The 19,941-nt window shown below is 43.7% G+C and overlaps 1 protein-coding gene across 3 annotated transcripts in view; it reads left to right on the plus strand.

Moving 5' to 3' along the window:
• The window catches only part of garnl3 (GTPase activating Rap/RanGAP domain like 3), a 457,411-nt gene that overhangs the window by 347,563 nt on the left and 89,907 nt on the right, over window positions 1-19,941 (plus strand). For 2 of the 3 annotated variants that reach the window (XM_059993840.1, XM_059993839.1), the window contains exons 13-16: window positions 5,460-5,505; window positions 9,651-9,757; window positions 12,285-12,400; window positions 17,520-17,552. In XM_059993840.1, the coding sequence (XP_059849823.1) occupies window positions 5,460-5,505; window positions 9,651-9,757; window positions 12,285-12,400; window positions 17,520-17,552 (302 nt within the window). The remainder of the gene's footprint in view (window positions 1-5,459; window positions 5,506-9,650; window positions 9,758-12,284; window positions 12,401-17,519; window positions 17,553-19,941) is intronic. The other variant, XM_059993841.1, reaches the window with a different exon arrangement.

A 19,941-nucleotide genomic window follows, 5' to 3' on the forward strand; every position in this document is an offset into this window, starting at 1 on the left:
CCCCAGGTCCTGAACGCTGACCGTCCACAGGACTTACCCCAGGTCCTGAACGCTGACCGTCCTCAGGACTTACCCCAGGTCCTGAATGCTGACCGTCCACAGGACTTACCCCAGGTCCTGAACGCTGACCGTCCACAGGACTTACCCCAGGTCCTGAACGCTGACCATCCACAGGACTTACCCCAGGTCCTGAAAGCTGACCATCCACTGGACTTACCCCAGGTCCTGAAAGCTGTGCTACTCTTCCCACAGCTTCGTTTCAGTTATTAGGTTTCCACTGGCAATTCACAGCGGATTTCTTGTTCAATTTAAAGGTGAAATCTTCACCTTAATTTATGGCTGTTTAAACATGTCTGGTAGTTATGTCAAAATGGTCATTCTGTGCTTAACAGGGAGCTAGGGTTGCCTTTGTCTCTCCAGTATCTAGATACAAGGAACCAGACTTCTGAACAGTTCTTGCATTGGTTGGTCTCCTGTTACAGTGAGTAAAGATTTTTTTATGAACATTACTGTTCACTTTGCCTTGCACTCCTTCAGCACGAAACTTCTTCATCCTGCAGATAGTACCCAATGCTGCCACTGGTAGTATTTCTTGCCTCCTCTTCGACCGAGGCAGCCTCTTGGAATTGAGGATGACTCGGCTCCACTCCGGTTCCCTGGCTGCACTCCGGTCCGCTGGGTTCCACTCCGGTTCCTTTGGCTCCACTCCGGTTCCCTGGCTCCACTCCGGTCCGCTTGGTTTGCACTCCGGTTCCTTTGGTTCCACTCCAGTTCCCTGGCTGCACTCCGGTCCGCTGGGTTCCACTCCGGTTCCTTTGGCTCCACTCCAGTTCCCTGGCTCCACTGTGGTCTGCTCGGTCCCACTCCAGTTCCCTGGCTGCACTGTAGTCTGCTCGGTCCCACTCCAGTTCCCTGGCTCCACTGTGGTCTGCTCGGTCCCACTCCAGTTCCCTGGCTCCACTGTGGTCTGCTCGGTCCCACTCCAGTTCCCTGGCTCCACTGTGGTCTGCTCGGTCCCACTCCAGTTCCCCGGCTCCACTGTAGTCTGCTCGGTCCCACTCCAGTTCCCTGGCTCCACTCCGGTCCGCTCGGTTCCACTTCATTTCCTTTGGTTCCACTCCAGATCCCTGGCTCCACTCCGGTTCCTTTGGTTCCACTCCAGTTCCCTGGCTCCACTCCGGTCCGCCTGGTTTGCACTCCGGTTCCTTTGGTTCCACTCCAGTTCCCTGGCTCCACTCCGGTTCCTTTGGTTCCACTCCAGTTCCTTGGCTCCACTCCAGTTCCCTGGCTCCACTCCGGTCCGCTTGATTTGCACTCCGGTTCCTTTGGTTCCACTCCAGTTCCCTGGCTCCACTCCGGTTCCTTTGGTTCCACTCCAGTTCCCTGGCTCCACTCCGGTCCGCTCGGTTTGCACTCTGGTTCCTTTGGTTCCACTCCAGTTCTCTGGCTCCACTCCGGTCCGCTCGGTTCCACTTCATTTCCTTTGGTTCCACTCCAGTTCCCTGGCTCCACTCCGGTTCCTTTGGTTCCACACCAGTTCCCTGGCTCCACTCCAATCTGCTCGGTTCTACTGCGGTTCCTTTGGTTCCACTCCAGTTCCCTGGCTCCACTCTGGTCCACTGGGTTACACTCCAGTTCCTTTGGTTCCACTCCAGTTCCCTGGCTCCACTTTGGTCTGTTCGGTTCCACTCCAGTTCCCTGGCTCCACTCCAATCCGCTCGGGTCTACTGCGGTTCCTTTGGTTCCACTTCAATTCCCTTGGTTCCAGTCCTGTTCTGTGAAAAGTGATGTGACAGGTAGACAGGAGGATGAAGAATCTAAATCGCGCTGCTCTTCATCAGTCAGGGTGCTGAGTAGAACATCGAGGTATTATGTTGCAGTGATACATGATGCAGGCAAGGCTGCCTTCAGAGTATTGTGTTCAGTTTTGGTCACCCTGCTGTAGGAAATGGCTGGCAGGGCGGAGATACGTCTCCACCAAAGGAGGTGCAAGGTGCTGCTTCCCTCCGCTAGCCTGCAGGTCACCTTTGGGTAAGGTGTAGCAGCTGCTTAGCCCCCCACTGATCCCCCTGATCAGGGTTACGTGAAGCCATGTCAGCAGGTGTTGGAAGGTCGTATGAGCAGCCGGTGCAAACCACAAGTCCTGATGCCAGGCAGACAATCTCTGAAGAGTATTGATAATGGCTGTGTTCACCCAACTTGTAAAGACACCGCCCAGAAAAAGGCAATGGCAAAGCAGTTCTGTGGAAAAAAGTTTACCAAGAATGATCATGGTCACCATGATGGCCCACGTCATACGACACAGCACATAACAAACGACCATTGTAGTAAAGATGCTATAAAGCTGGGAAGAGTGTGGAGAAGATTTATGAGGATGTTGTCAGGAGTTGAAGGATTGGGTTACAGGGAGAGATTGGACAGCGTAGGCCTTTGGACCTAGGGGTGTAGGAAACTGAAGGGTGATCTTGTAGAGATGGTTAAAACCATAAGGAGCGTAGATAGAGTGGATACACGCAGCCTATTCCCCAGTGTTGAGAAATCTAAAAACCAGAAGACATAGGCTGAAGGAGAGGGATTTGATAGGAGCCTGAGCGACAACATTTTCACATTCTGCTGCATACTCCCAGTGGCCACTGTTTTAGGTACCTTCTGTACCTAATAAAACAGTCACTGAGTGTAAATTCATGGTCATCTTCTGCTGTAGACCGTCCACTTCAAGGTTTGATGTGTTGTACATTCAGAGACGCTCCTCTGCACAAACCGTTGTAACACGTGGTTATTTGAGTTATTGTTACATTCCTGTCAGCTTGAACTAGCCTGGCCATTCTCCTCTGACTTTTCATTAACAAAACATTTTGTGCACAGAACTGCCGCTCACTTGATTTTTTTTGGGGGTTTTTTTTTGCACCATTCTGTGGAGCAAGGCTTCCCAACCTGGGGTCCACGGACCCGTTGCTTAATGGTATTGGTCCATGGCATTAAAAAGGCTGGGATCCCTTGTTCCAGAGACAGTTGTGTGTGAAAATGCTAGGGGACCATTAGTTTCTGAGATATTCAACCCACCCTGTCCGCACGAACAGTCATTCCGTGGTCAGAGTCACTTAGATCATTTCTTCCCCATTCTGATGTTTGCTCTGAACAACAATTGAACCTCTTGACCATGTCTGCATGCTTTTATGCATTGAGCTGCTGCTACCTGATTGGCTGATTAGATATTTGCATTAATGAGCAGGTGTACGTAATACATTTGTCACTAAGTGTGTGTAGGATAAGCTGCCAAAGGAAGTAATTGATGAAGGTCTGTTAGCAAAAGGTAAAAGACACTTGGGCAGATACATGGATATGAAAGGTAAAGGGGAATATGGGTCAAATGTGGGCAAATTGGGTTGACTTGGATGGACAACGTGGCTGGCATAGATGAGTTGTGCTGAAGGGCCTGTTTTCTTGTTGTATGACTCTGTGATTTAAATTTGTGTTTGGAAGCTCCTTGATCATATTGGGCAGGTCTGCAGACAGGTACACTTGGGTTGATTGATGGATTGTGGATGCTGAGAAATTATTCCCTAAGATCGGAGAAACTAGATGTAAGGGTGGCCGTTTTAGTCCAAGATGAAGAGCAATTTCTTTTTCAGATGTTTATAAATTTGTGGAACTGCTGTGGGTACTCAGTCAGAAAGTAAATTAGATGTTGGCACCCATAGATTTTTAATCTTCGATGAATTTAGAAATGGGACAAGTTTGCACACTAGAGGAATTGGTATTGGTTTATTATTGTATCATGTGCCAAAAAGCTTGACCTGCAAATCATCCATACAGATCAAATGCATGCAGATAGCAGCAGGAATTAGGGTTCATTTCCCATCGCTGTCAGTAAGGCGGTTGCAGGTTCTCCCCATGATCACGTGGGTTTCCTCTCACTTTCCAACAATGTTTGGGTTAGGATTAGCAAGTTGTGGGTAAGCTATGTTGCACCAGAAGCATAGCGACAATTGTGGACTGCCCTCCGCACATTCAGTTTAATTTTAAACTGAATTTGATTTAGGGATTCAGCACAGTAACTGGCCTTACCAATCTGATGAGCCTGTGCCACCCAGTTATACCCCATGTGGCCAATTAACCTACTAACCCGTATGTATTTGGACTGTGGAAGGAAGCAGGCACCAGGAGGAAGATCGTGCTGTCACAGGAATTGAACTCCGGTTGTTGGTGCTGCAAGGTGATGTGTAAAATGCTACACTGTCCTCAGTCTATGATGGATATTGACACAAACAACACATCTCACTGTGTGTTTTCAATGTTTTGATGTACATGTGACAAAAAAGACTAAACTCACTCTAAATCTTTACACAGTGCATTGAGGTAGGACAAGGTAAAAGATTAACAATAAAGTGTAACAGCTACTGAGAAAGTGTAGAGCAGGTAAACATGAAAGTGCAAGATCATAATGAGCTTGATTATGAGGTCAAGAGTCCCTCTTATTGTAGCAGAGAACTATTTAATAGTCTTATTACAGCGGAGTAAAATGCTATAGATGCTATATCAACCATAGTGGTAGAGAAACAGGCTAGAGAGGTCCACTTCTGTTTTGGGAATGCAGTAGGTTTTGATATCATGTTTTCCTGTTTTGGAAAGTCACTCAGAAAATGATTTATTCCTCAATTAGCTTCAGAAACCAAGTACAAAGAAAACTACAGAATTTTCTCAGATTTTGAGTTCTTGGTGAATTAACGTCAGCGTCATGTTGTGAATAGTCATTGAGTAAAAAAATCTTGATCGCAAAATTGAGAGCTCACGTTCAAGTTCAAGTTTATTGTTATTTGACTGTATGTATATGTAACCAAACGAAACAACGTTGCTCCGGACTATTGTGCACCCACAGAATGTATATCACACACACAGCACATAAAACAAAATATTATCATAGTTAAATATAATTCAAAAATGTGGCATAAGTAAACATTAAGCTGCTGGCTGTGGTAGTGACGTGACCTCAGTGGTGGCAGGGTATTCACTAGTCTCACAGAAGAAACTGAGGGAAGAAACTGGTACACAGTCTGGTGGTCCTAGTCTGTTTTCTATCTCCTTTCTGATGGTAATGGGTCAAGGAGATTGTGGGAATGCTTCGGGGTCCTTTGTGCTGATGTCACAAATCGGCGGGAGGGAGACCCCGGTGACCTCTTGGCAGTGTTTACTATCCTCGCAGTCCAATACCTTGCAGTTTCTGTACCACACAGTGGTGGCGGTAAAACAATTTGAGGTGAGAACTAAGCTTGGAGTTCTTTTGTCAGCTATGATTAAATAACTAAATTATTATCTTAAGTGAGAGCCAAGGTAAGCATGAATGATTTAACTCAAATATTCTGTTGTCAATTATTTATTATAGTTTGTTAATGTCTGCTTTAAACCATGGCTTAGTATTAATATGAAAAGTGTGGTTATTTCTTTAGCTTTTGACACAGATATTTTTGCCTTAGTCCGATATAACAAACAAAATGACAGCTACAGGTAAGTCTGATTTTTTAAATAGTGTGCTTTGTTTTACTTTACAATGAATGAGGGAAGATCAGTGCTGGTGGTGGTTAAAGAGGACAAAGGTGAGACTTAGCCTTACTATATATCTGAGTCATTTTCTTGCACCTTGCTGTGACGCTACAGGAACCCAGCCATCTCGACCACTTTAGTCCCTTTAGAATGGCCGAGGGCTGACCTTGTAGCTGAGTTACACTTCTTACTGCCGTTAATGCTGCTGGCATCCAGTTGCATACAGATACAGAAGGATTCCTCTTTGCTGTTTCTGTAACAATTTTGTTTTGCTACTCAGGGTTGTTAGTCCTGAGCTGAACCCCCAAACCTGGAGGATCAGTGGACCAAGCTTAGTCTGGCCTCTACCCTTTGACCTGTTTTATATGGGTGACACAAACAATAGCCAAAGCACAAGGCCCCGACTCCAGCCAGCATAGCTCTCCGGGTCATTAAGGCATGCATGTCTTCAAACCCTACAACAAGTTTGAGGTTCTCTAGAAGGTGGGTTACATTGAAATTGTTGCCTTAATTTTCTTGCAAGGAGAGCAACAGTAGCAGGAGGGGAACATACGCGATTAAAAGAGGGTTAGGAGCGAGCAGCTATGGCAAGGCACAATAATTTTACCGTGAGCATCACCAATTTATGGCTCCAGTATAAAGCTTCCTGCAACCCAATCCCCATGACACCCACATGGTCCTTTTCCCTCGCAGCTCCATTTTGCTCGATGTTCCTTTCACTATAATCCAGAAAATACTAATAAATAAATCCTAGTACAATGAAGTCCTGCTAATATCGAGCGACTCATGCCGGTCCTGATGAAGAGTCTCGGCCCAAAAACGCCAACTATTTACTCTAAGGCAACATGAGTCAATCTGCGATGCTGGAAATAAATAAAAACACTAAATGCTGGCAGAACTCAGCAGGCCAGACAGCATCTATGGGAGGAGGTAGTGACGACGCTTTGGGCCGAAACCCTTCATCAGGAATGAGAAACCCTACACACATGCTCCCATAAAGTTCTATTAAAATGTGATGCACTTGTCAAATGCGATAAACGCAGTGGTCAGTTTACCTTTGTTCAACGATAGATCGACTTCTTTCAGAAAGTTCCTTGTCCAGGCCATGCTCACTCTTGCGCCCGCCATCAGGAGGGGGCAACTGGGGCCTCAGGACTCGCACCACCAGGTTCGGGAACAGCTATTGACTTCAGCCCTCAACCATCAGGCTCTTGAACCAGAGGGGATAACTTCAGTCACCCCATCACTAAACTGTCCCCACAGCCTATAGACTCACTTTCAAAGAATCTTCAACTCACATTCTCCGTATTTATTGCTAATTTTTTTTCTTTTGTATTTGCGGGTTGTTGAATAATGCACATTGGTCGTTTGTCTGCCCTGTAGGGTGCGGTCTTTCATTCATTTTATAATAGTTCATGGATTTGCTGAGTATGCTCACAAGAAAATGAATCTCAGGGTTGTGTATGGTGACATGCTGCATATGTACTTTGATAATAAGTTTACTTTGAACTTTTGTAAATGGTAGTCAGCGGAGAGAATGCCTCCTTTACTTCCCATCTGTCTATGCAGACGTCTGACTGCTGGATTCATTTTTTGTCCTCTCTGACACTTAGAGTCTGAAGGTCTTTTGACGTTTACTTTTGGTTCAGTTCTTCCCTTGTTATTTGTGATCAGAACGCTAAAGTCTTTTCAGTTATTAATCAGTCGAGAGATGTGTCAAGTGCTGCTTTCTGCAAAACACAGCTAAATTGAAATGGCAACAGTGATAATTACAGTCTAGCTCAGGCATGGGCAAACTACGGCCCGCGGGCCATATGCGGCCCGTTAAGCTTTTTAATCCGGCCCGCAGAACTTGATGAAATTATATTAGTAAACCTTGTTAACGTTTTCTCCCCGCAATTCTGGTGTTTTCCCAATAGATGACGCACTCTATATACATTGACCTTTGTTGAGGTGCAGCGTATTACTCCACATTTGCGCTTTACTTTGTGACCTTGTGGCGACCCATTTCCTGGCACATCCAAACCGGCTCACAAATAGCCAGCGTTCCGGCTAAGAGAGATCGCCTGCGGGGATTTGCGAGCACAGAGCTCCACATATTGGCGCACTCTCACTGTTCTGTCATTGTGCAGGTCGTTGTTGAGTTTTGGCACAGGGGACAATTGAATAAGAAGGAGCAGGACAAGTAGACCTGCATCTCCTACCGTTTTTGAAATAAAGACAGTCAGGAGGAGAGTGATGATGATAATATCTTGAAGGATAACAGAATTTTCAGTGCTTTAAAATAATAACTGTTACTATTAAAAAAAGCTGTATTTTATTCATTTAATTTTCAGTGTTTTAAAAGTCATTTCAATAAATAGCTAACTACCATGGGACTTCAAAGACAGATATTTTGTTGTAATGCATTTGTTCATTTTCAATTGAAATTAAAGCACATGTTTTCTACATATCCCATGATATTTTATTTTCTCTCATGAGGTGTATTACCAAAACACTCCGTCCATCTGCTCCTGGTCCGGCCCCCCTGTCAAATTTTAGAACCCTTTGTGGCCCTCAAGTCAAAAAGTTTGCCCACCCCTGGTCTAGCTCAAATATTATGTTAGTTATTAATTTGTTTCATTTTCTTTCATGTTTTTTGCTTCACTTCCGGATTTCTGACCATTCTGTAGCTGGGCCTTTGTCCTATTCAGTATCTACCAGTCCTGATCAATCCCGTTCCTCCACTTCCCTGTCAGCTCTTCTCCCCCAGGCACAGAAACAACCCTTTGACATACCCACCAGCAAACATGCATTTTACACAAATCCCCACTCCCCCCTCCCCCATCAGCTCCCACTTGCCTACACCCGGGGCAATTCATAGCCACCACTTCCCCTCCCAACCTGCACTTCTTCAGGATGTGCCCAGAACACATCCACGTGAATACTCCACAAAGCACTGAAAATCAGGATTGAGCCCCGGTCTGTAATCGGGGTTCAATTCCTGCTGCTCTCTGTACAGAGTTCATACGTTCTCCCAAGGACTGCATGGGTTTCTTCCTCTTCCTTCCAAACACATATGAGTTAGTAAGATGTGGGCATTCTATGTAGGCACTGGAAGTAGGGCAACATTTGCGAGCTACTGCCAGCACACCTGTGGACAGGATTGGTCATTGCCACAAACAACACATTTCATTGTATGTTTCAATATTTCGATGCATGTGATGAACAAAGCTAATCTTTTAGGTGGCCATGGGGCCTCAGTACTACCTGCCATTCCACTGCTCTTCCCACTGGGTCGTGAGGATTTTCAGCTGCTTGCCACTGCCAAGGTGCCAACTGATAAAGGGTCTCAGCTCAAAATGTTGACTGTTTTATTAATTTTCATAAGCACTGCCTGGTCTGCTGAGTTCCTCCAGTATTTTGTCCTGATGCAGGTCCTCAGCTGGAAACGTTGACTTTTTAATCCTCTCTGTCGATCCTGCCTGACCCACTGAGCTCCTCCTTCTCTGGGTTTCTGGCTTCTGCAGAATCCCTTGTGTGCATGTTCTACTGCCCTGTATCATTCTTAAAGCAAAATGAATGTAAATATAGACTCACTTGCTGCCGGCACGTAAAAGAAGTTAAAAACGAGCAGAGTTTTTGATGTTCCCACTCTTAGTGTTGAGCAGTTCAATCTCTGCTAATATTAACAACATTAAGGCAGGTAAAATTACTTCAGACTTTATCTTATACCGCTAGAGGTCATCAGACACGTTTGTTCCCCTCCTTGAATAAAAAAAGGAAATATTAAAGTGATAAAAATCACAAGATATTGACATAATTCACCTCAGCTGCACTAAGGCTCACTTACTACAACTTACAGACTCACTCTCAAGGATTCTTTACAACAATGTTCACCGAATTATTTGTTTTAATTTGCACAAGGTCTTCTTTTGCACATTGGTTGTTTATCAGTCTTTGTTCATGTATAGTATTTTGTAAATGCCGCTGGATTTCTTTATTTTTCTGTAAATGCCTGGATGAAAATGAATCTCGGTGACATAATCATGCTTTGATAATAAATCTACTTTGATGAATGTTGCATACTGTATGATTTCTGACGATGTTCACTTGTTTTTGTCTAACAGACTTAAGATATTTTCTGAAGAAAGCGTGCCACTGTTTGGACCTCCTCTACCATCTCCTCCAGTCTTTACAGACCATCACGAGTTCAGGGACTTCGTTCTAGTCAAATGTAAGTCTGCCTTTCTTGGAACACCGTTCCATTCCGGGGACCAAGGCACTATCGCAAGTAATGAACTACCATAAAAAATCCATGGCACTAAATAAGCATTAAAGAGTTATTGAAGAGTGAATATTAACCTGGATCAGCTCTGAGGTGAGGCAGGAGGCTGGTCTGTAGCTCAGTGGGTGGAAAAATGATCAGGGAGGATGAATGAGGAGTTTCTTGGGGAGGTGGAGATGAGCTAGAACCAGGGGACATAACCTCAAGATTCTGGGGATTAGATTTGCAATGGAGATGAGGAGGAACTGCTTTTCACAGTGAGTGGTGAATCTGTGGAATTCTCTGCCCAACGAAGCAGTGGAGGATACCTCAGTAAATAAATATTTAAGACAAGGTTGGATAGATTTTTGCTTAGTAGGGGAATTAAAGGCTATGGGGAAAAGGCAGGTAGGTGGAGGTGAGTCCATGACCAGATCAGCCATGATCTTATTGAATGGCGGGACAGGCTCAGCGGGCTGGGTGGCCGACTCCTGCTCCTGCATCTTTGGTTCTTATGTGTGGGGTCTGAGGAGAACAGGTAAGAAAAAAATTATGGGTCATAACTTTGCCGTGCTCCCATCTCTGGGCTAAGAACTTAATATGGAAATCCCTTATAGTCATACAGCGCAGAACTAGGCCCTTCAGCCCAAAGAGCCTGTGCCAGGCAACAGTCCTTTCCAGTAGACCACACGAGCAGTGTGGCCTCGTTGGTTTCCTCTGGGTCCTCCCATTCCCTCCCATGTTCCAAAGACATTAGTAAGTTGTTGGCAGTGTTACGCTGGTGCTGAAAGCACGGTGTTGCTTGTGGGCTGCCCCCCATCATGTTCTCGACACAAACAACATATTTCACTGCATGTTGTGACAACTAAAGCTAACTTTGATATTTTGATGTTTTTCTTTGAATGACTAAATGGCTTTTCTTTGTTTCGTGGCTATCTGGAGAAGATGAATCTCAGAGTTGTGTACTGCATACGTACTTTGATAATAAACAAGCCTTTCAACCTCTTCTTTAAATCGTTTTTAATTCATGTACCTAGGCAACAGTCTTTGAAAAATTGAGGTTGTCATTGTACCTGCCTCAGCCACTTTGTCTGGCTTATTCTCTGTAATACTGGTTGTTACACTCAGTGACCATTTTATTAGGTATGGGAGTGGATCCCTGCAGAGTCCTCTGCTGCTCCAGACCATCCACTTCCAGCTTCAATGCATTGTGCATTCCGAGTTGTTAATTCTGCACAGCACTGTTGTAACGCATGGTTCTTTAAATTCCTGTCACCTTCTTGTCTGCTTGAACCAGTCTGGCCATTCTCCTCTGACCTCCCTCATTAACAATGCATTTTTGCCCACAGAGCTGCTGCTCTCTGGTTTTTATTTGTTGCACCACTCTCTGTAAAACTAGAGGCTGTTGTGCATGAAAATCGCAGGAGATCAGCAGTTTCTGAGATATTCAAACCACCCCATCTGGTACCAACAACCATTCCATGGTTAAAGTCACTTAGATCACATTTCCCCCCCCCCCATTCTCATGTTTGGTGTGAACAACAACTGAACCCCTTAACCTCGTCTGCATGCTTTTGTGTATTGAGTTGCTGCCACACGATCGGCTAATTAGATATTTGTATTAACAGTTGGATGTAGAAGTATTCCTAATAAAGTGGCCACTTAATGTATTTCTATTAATCCTCCTGCATAGTTTTAATGCAGATTTTGTTTTAGGGTGCACACAGTAGAATAATATATTCTGAGGGAACCTGGTAAAGTGCCAGAAACAGGCCCGGGGAGTTTCAGGGGACTCAGGTACTGGGATTCCGATGAGTTTAAAGGGACTGAGGGAACCAGGCTTTCAGTGTGTAACAGGGAATATAGGTTCTCAGCCAGTTAGATACCGAACCACTAGCAGTTCTAAATTGTCCGATAGTAGATTAACAGAGTCATACTGTACAGGAATTTGCTAAATAGGGAAGTTGCCAACTGGACATAGGGAAAGCAGACTGCAACAAATAATGACTTGCCATCTTTACCCCCAATTGGAAAAGGGAATAAATAAGACAGGATCAATTCATTTGAAAAGCATGAGAACCATTAGACTCAGTAGCAGAATGAGGCCATTTGGCCCATCAAGTCTGCTCTGCCATTCTGTCATGGCTGATTTATTATCTGTCTCAACCCCATTCTTCTGCTTTCTCTCCGTAACCTCACTAGTTAAGAGCCTATCAGCCTCTGCTTTAAATATACCCAATGACTTGGCCTCCACATCATCTGTGGTAATGATTTGCCACACTCTAGCTGAAGAAATTCCTGCACATCTCTGTTCTAAAGGGACGTTCTTTTGTTCTAAGACTGTGCCCTGTGGCCATAGACTCCCCCATTATAAGAAACATCATGTCCACGTCCACTCTGTATCCGATGGGTTTCAACCATATGCTCTCTCATTCTTCTGAACTCTAGCAAGCACCGGACACTGCTTATACTTGCTCTCTGATGTGTAATTTTTCAGTAATAAATGGCGAAAAGGCAACTCTGGAGACGCCAACATTCTCTCAGAAGCGTCAGCGTACGTTGGACATGTTGATAAGGTCTCTGTATCAGGATCTCATACCGGACTTGCACAAGGTACGACAGCTATTGATCTATATTCACTGTCTGCATGAGGTTGCATGCCAGTAACGCCATGGAGTTTTATTGGCTCTGTATTGTTGCCACAAATCTTTTTTTTTCAATCCGCCATTAACTCCAACCTCTGCAAATTCAAAAGAAAAAAATTATCAGCGTGACTTGGGATATTGTGTTCATTTCTGGTCACTTAATTATAAGAAGGACGTGGAGATTTACCAGGATGCTGCCTGATCAAAGAGGACAGGTTGGGCAAGCCTGGGCTTTTCTTTTTAGAGAGAAGGAAGATGAGAGTTGGCCTGATCAAGGTGTACAAGGTGATAGGAGACATAGGTAGAGTGGATAGCTAAGGGCGAAATACCAAATAAGAGGGGGCTTAAGTTAAGACGATTGGAGGAGGGGATATCAGAGGTAAGTTCTTTACCCAGAGACTAGTGGAACACCCTGGCATGGGTGGTGGCAGAGGCAGATACATTAGGTGCATATTAGAGAGGTATATGAATGATAGAAAAATGAGGGAAGGGTTAGATTGATCTTGGAGTAGGTTAAAAGGTTGGCACAACGTCTTGGGCTGAAGGGCCTGAACTGTGTTCTATGACCATTTTGATTCCTGCTCAGAATTGATCAAGCAGTTTCAATTTAACTACAGTTAAATGATTTATGCAAAATTTTGTTGTTAAGAAATAATGAATGAAAGTTAAAGGCATGGTAGCGCAGTGGTGAGCACAATGCTTGACAGCACAGGTGACCCAGGTTCGATTCCTGCCACTGCCTGTAAGCAGTTCGAACGCTTGCCCCGTGACCATGTGGGTCTCCTCCCACAGTCCAAAGATGAACAGGTTGGTAGGTTAATTGGTCATTATAAATCGTCCCTGTGATTAAACTAGGATTAAATCAGCCGATTGCTGGCCAGTGTGGCTCAACGGGCTGGAAGGGCTGATTCCGCCCTGTGTCTCAATAAAATTTTAAAAATGTTTAAATTTTTAAAAAGCAGTTGGAGGAATTTCCTCCTTAAGGATACATATAAGGGTCCAGAATTAGGCCATGGGATTCCCTCAAGCTTGTTAATAGGGTCATTGTGTGTCATAGACTCATAGAACACTGCCACACAGAAATAGGCTCTTCAGCACATTCAGTTTATGCTGAACTGTTATACTGCCCAGTCCTATCAACCTGGACCCAGCCCATACCATGTACTTAACCCAACTTCTCTTAGGTGTTGAAATCAAACCTGCATCCGCCACTTTCACTGGCAGCTCATTCCACACTCTCTTCCCCCTCATGTTCCCCTTAAATATTTCACTTTTCACCCTGAACCTTTGACCTCCTGTTCTAGTCTCACCCAACCTCAGTGGAAAATGTCTGCTTGCATTATCCTCAGAATTTTGTCTACTTGTTTCAAATCTTCTCTTATTCTCCTATGCTCCAGGGAATAAAGTCCTAACCTATTCAACCTTTCTCTACAATTCAGATTCTAAATTCCCAGTGTTAGATACATGGGTTATGACCAAGGGAAATATAGCTGGAGTCACTTAGCACATTAGTGCAAGGGTGTTTATTTGGCGTGTCAAAAGTCAAACTTACAAAAAGTAGCGGAAATAGTGACAAGAAAACCGCCAGTGTTTACAAAGAGATATCTACCAGAAAACACAATAATATCTCCATACTTTGTCCAGTGTGAACTCCTAGCAGCCCGGATCTCGCCCTCACTGAGGGTGAAGAGCACCAGGACATACCACCTTTAATTACCTACAAAGTTAACTTAAAACTACACATGAATCAGAATATGATGCACCCCACAATGTAGCTACAATCATATTACAAAATAAACAGAAGTATCTACCTTAAGTACAGTATGCAAACGCATATACATATCCCCAGTACTAAAGAAATGGAATATTCTGCTGTGTACGGCAGAAAAGGCCCCATAAAGCCAACCCGAGTGCATCAGCTCAGTGTGGGGCCCATTATAAGAATATACTGAGGAAGGCATTGAAGGCACCCACACAGCGTAACGACCACAGAGTAACAAGAGTGTGTGTGTGTGTGTGTGTGTACCCATCTGCTCTCTGTCACACCCAGCAACATCCTTGTAAATTTTCTACATACTCTTTCAATCTTACTGATATCTTTCCTGTACGTAAGTGACCGGAACGGCACACAATATTCCAAACTCGACCTCAGCAACCAGCATCGTATGCAGCTTCGGTGCTTGTCCTGTACCTCAGGCATATGTCCCCAAATCTCCCACCCAACAATCCCTGCATCACTCTGATCCGTAAACTGACCAAAATGTTATTGAGGTCAGCACTGAATAGTCTCAGTGGAGGCTGTTTAAATCCAACCTGCACAATGTCTATTGCTGTTGAAGTTAATGCAGTAACTGCCTCTTCAATCCAAAGTGTTTCTGCCAACAGAGTAAATTAAAGACACTCAAGACCATAAGACATGGGAGCAGAATTAGGCCATTTGGCCCATCAGGTCTGCTCTACCATTCTATTATGGCTGATCTCTCTCAGTCCCATTCTCCTGCCTTTTCCCCATAACCTTTGATGCCCTGACTAATCAAGAACCTATCAACCTCCACTTTAAATATACTCAATGACTTGGCCTGCACAGCTGTCTGTGGCAATGAATTTTACAGATTCACAATCCTTATCTCTGTTCTAAATGGATATCCCTCTTTTCTTAGATAAGGGGCCCAAAACTGCTCACAATACTCCATGTGCAATCTAACCAATGCGCTTTAATGCCTCAGCACTCTTTGCCTCCAGTCAGCAAGCCAGACTTCTATCCATGCTAGTATTTTGTCAAAGGCCTTCTGAAGATCCAAGCACTCGATGTCCACTGACACTCCTTTATCTATCCTGCCTGTTATTTTCTCAAAGAATTCCAACAGATTTGTCAGGCAAGATTCTCCCTTGAGGAAACCATGCTGACTACAGGCTGTTTTATCATGTGCCTCCAAGTACCCTGAGACCTCAGCCTTAATAATGGACTTCCAACATCTTCCCAATCACTGAGGTCAGACTAACTGGCCTATAATTTTCTCTCTTCTGCCTCCCTCCTTTCATAAAGAGTGGAGTGACATTTGCACTTTTCCAGTCCTCAGGAACCATTCCAGAACCTAGTGATTTTTGATAATTACTAATGCCTCCACAATCTCTTTGGTTATCTCTTTCAGAACCCTGCACATAGTCCACCTGGCCCAGGTGATTTATCTACCTTCAGTCCTTTCAACTTCCCAAACACCTTCTCCTTAGTAATACAGCACAGTATAGGCCCTTTGGCCCAGGATGTTGTGCCGACCATTTAACCCCCTTTAATATCTAATTCTTCCTTCCTACATGCTGTTCCAGTTTTCTATCATCCATAGTTCCATAGCCTAAATACTGAGTTTTAGTCTAACAAATGTAATTTACAGAATCATTACAGTCAGTGGGATGAGTTGCAGTGTAACATGGGGGCAAAATCCAAAAGGTGGGATGAATACAGGACTGAAGATGTTATACCTGAATGCTCGCAATATTAGGGATAAGGTAGATGTTCTTGTAGCGCAGTTAGGGATTGGCAACTATGGGCACCACTGAGTCATGGCTGTAAGAAGATCTTAGTTGGGAGCTTAAAATCCAAGGATACACGTTGTATTGAAAGGGCAGAGATGTTGGCAGAAGGGATGGGGTGACTCTGTTGGTAAAAAAAATTATATCAAATCCTTCGAAAGACATGACATAGGATTGGAAGGTGTGGAATCCTTGTGGGTAAAGTTAAAAGACCCTGATGGGAGTTGTATTCAGGCCTTCAAATAATAGCCGGGATGTGGGATACAAATTCCAATTAGCTCCTCTCTCATGCCTCTGTAATTCCCTTTACTCCACTGTAATGCTGATACATCTGATTTTATCTTCTCCCTCTCAAACTACGGGGCAAATTATATTATGGTCATTACTTCCTTAGGGTTCCTTTACCTTAAGTTCCCTAGTCAAAATTGGTTCATTACACAATACCTAATTTAGAATTGCCTTTCCCCTTCTGGGCTCAACCTCACAAGCTGCACTAAAAAGCCATCCTGTAGGCATTTTACTGATTCCCTTTCTTGGAATCAAGCACCAACCTGATTCTTTATTCTAGCTGCATCAGTGTCTGGCATGGGATGGGATATTATACAGGATCAAAAGAAGTTACAGAAAGTTATAAAATTAGTCAGTTCCATCATGGGTACTAGTCTCCGGAGTGTCCAAGACATCTTCAAGGAACAGTGCCTCAGAAAGGCGACATCTATCCTGAAGGACCCCCATCACCCAGGATATGCCCTCTTGTCATTTTACTATCAGAAAGGAGGTACAAAAGTCTGTCGGCATTTCAGGAACAGCTTTATCCCCTCTGCCATGAGATTTCTAAATGGACATTGAACCCATAAACACTACCTTACTTCTTATTATTTCTGTTTTTGCACTGGTATTTTTAATTTAACTGTTTTAATATACAGATATACATTTACTGTAATCTTTAATTTTTTTTCTCTATTTATCATATATTGCATTGTACTGCTGCCACAGTGGCTACGATAACACTGCCCTTTCTATCTCCCGTTGTGTGTTGTATCCCACATACTGGCTACTCTTTGGGGAAAGTAACTGTTTTTGGGTGTGGTGGTCCTGGCGTGGATGCTGCGTAGCCTCCTCCCTGATGGGAGTGGGGCAAGTAAATAAATGGTTTCTACTGCACCCACTGAACAACACAAAGTGGGTAACTAATATCTCCATGGGGCAAAGTCTCTATAAAGCAATCTCTATTGTTAAAGAGTATACTAGAGACAAAATTGTATCAAAGAGTTTTGATATTTTTGCATGCATTTTAATGTGTTAAAAATATTAATTTTGGTCTTACATGTATTTATTAAGTAACTTGCTTAGAAAGTTCAGAGGTTGATTTTGCATGCAGTTATTCAAGTATAATTACCCACAATATTAGAGAATATTGTTTAGAGAATATTATCGTGTGATCTTGTCCCAACACAAACTTTAAGACTGGATTCACTTTCTGGTTTAGCGTTAACTTGTTAATGTTGTGAGCATATCACAGTGAACCACTGTTCTGTGTCACATTTCTTCTTTAGGAAATGAACGAAATCCAACTAGGCTGGATAACAGTGAGACCATTTATCTTTTATTTCCCTTTGCATCTGAGTTCATGAGCATCACCTCCCTTGAACTAAGATGGGCAACTTGAGTGCATTCAACCAGCATCAGAAACAATGGAAGCCAAGCAATTATTGAGTCTGGATTCCCTGGACCTTTCTTTCAAATTGTGCATGTTCTCAAAGGCTTACGTAACCACGGCGATACTTTCAATTAGAATGATGTGCCGGCACTCTAAATCTCTCATCAGTATTCCATGGCACACAGACCTTAAAGGGTTTTGTTTTCTGATGCAAGAATGCGCAGCTTGTCCTCAAAGGATTAACACTGCTTTGCCCATGTTAATAACATTCATTGTAATATCTGACTGCATCTAGCATTGAAGCATGGTTTTCAAAAGTGCTTAACAATGTGCCCTAACCTTGCCTCTAACTAAAAGAAAGCATTGCGTTAATTGGACTAAAATATTACAAACCCTGTTGTCTCTTGGTTCTTGTCATGTGTGAAATTGGTGTCCATTTTATTAAGAAGCAACAGGCTGATCTAACAGGCATTGAAAGCAAATTCTATGAATTAACGTTAATGGTGTGTTACGGGTGACTTTCAGTGTGATGACATGGCTCGAGTAGCTGTTTGACCCAATGTGCTGTGTTTACTTGTCAAAGCATCATTCATCCTCTCTTCCTCATCCTCTCCTACCCATTCTGATCATAAAGTTGCTGAGTCATAGAACGCAGAGAAACAGGTCCGTCGGCCCATCGAGTCCATGCCAAATGAATATTCTGCCTAGTTCCATCGATTTGCACTCGGACCATATCCTTCCATAGCCTCCCCATCCACGTACCTAGCCAAATTTCTCTTAAATGTTGAAATTGAACCTGCATCCACCACTTCTGTGCAGCTCGGACTACACCCGCACAGTGAAGAAGATCCCCTTAACCATTTCACCCTTAACCCATGATCTCTAGTTCTAGTCTCACCCACCTCAGTGGAAAAATAACCTGCTTTCATTTACCCTGTCTGTGCCCCTCATAATGTTGTATGTCATTTTGTAAATTATTTAGACCTTAAGATATAGGAGTGGAGTTAGATGATTTGGGACATCGAGTCTGCGCCACTATTTTATCATGGCTGATCCATTTTCCCTCCCATCCCCGATCTCCTCCCTTCATGCCCTGACTAATCAAGAGTCTATCAACTTCTGCTTTAAACATGCCCAGTGTTTTGGCCTCCACAGCCGCTTGTGGCAATGAATTCCAGGGGTTCACTACTCTGGCTAAAGACGTTCCTCCTCATCTCTGTTCGAAAAGGACACCCCTCTATTCTGAGGCTGAATTATGGGTTGGTATAACAGTTAGTTCTAAAAACATTGCAACTGCAAATATTTTTATTGCTTTCTGCATGAAATTTTGCCAGTCTACCTCATTTTCCAGCTTGGAAGAAGATCTCCAAACACAATATCCAGATCCTTCCAGTCTGACAGCAGTGTGACTGGCCAATGCCAAAAGTGGATTAATTAGGGAATATTTGCTTGTGTTTGTGGACAGAGATAAGGACAGAGAATGTGAATGCCCAATTGAATTTACAGATTCGTTTTCAGTATGAAATTAGGAATATCACTAAACACATCATCTGCAGGTCTGCTCCCCACCCCCCCCACCCAATCCAACCGTTCTTTCTTGGAAATGTATCCCATTCGTTGCTTACAAAGTCAAAGTCGGGTTTATTGTCGTCTGCACAAGTCCGTGTATGCGTGGCTGGAATGAGAAACTTGCAGCAGCATCACCGGCACATGGCTTCATACTGGGAGGATTCACGAGAAAAATGTAGATGATCAGATATACAGAATTTCTACATGGAGGCACACAATTAGTACAAAATACACCGAGTTCAAATTAGTGCAAAGTGATCAAAGTTGTAAGCTGCAGTGATTAGGGTTGTGCCGGTTGGTTCAAGAACCGAATGGTTGAAGGGAAGTAGATGTTCTTGGTGGTGTTGGCCAAAACTCTGGAACTCCCCCTTCGACAGCGCTCCTGGAATGTATTCAGCACATAGCCTTCCACAGCTGCCCTATTAGGAGTTCGTACATTCTCCTCGTGTGTTTTCTCTGGGTGCTCTGATTTCCTCCCACATTCCAAAAATGTACGTGTTTGTGGATTAATTGGTTGCATGGGTGTAACTGGGTGTTGCAGGCTGGTTAGGCCGAAAAAGCCTGTTACCATGGTGTATCTCTAAATAAAATAATCAGGAAGGCAGCTCACCACTGCTTCTTAAGGGCAATTTTCCCGAAGAGTAAATAATCTGTTGAATTTTCTGACCAGGAAAACAGTAGAGGCTACCTTATTAAATATATTTAAGACACAGTTAGATAGAATTTGGATAACACAGAAATGAAGGGTT

The sequence above is a fragment of the Hypanus sabinus genome, chromosome 18 (assembly GCF_030144855.1).
Source record: "Hypanus sabinus isolate sHypSab1 chromosome 18, sHypSab1.hap1, whole genome shotgun sequence".
Taxonomy (NCBI): domain Eukaryota; kingdom Metazoa; phylum Chordata; class Chondrichthyes; order Myliobatiformes; family Dasyatidae; genus Hypanus; species Hypanus sabinus.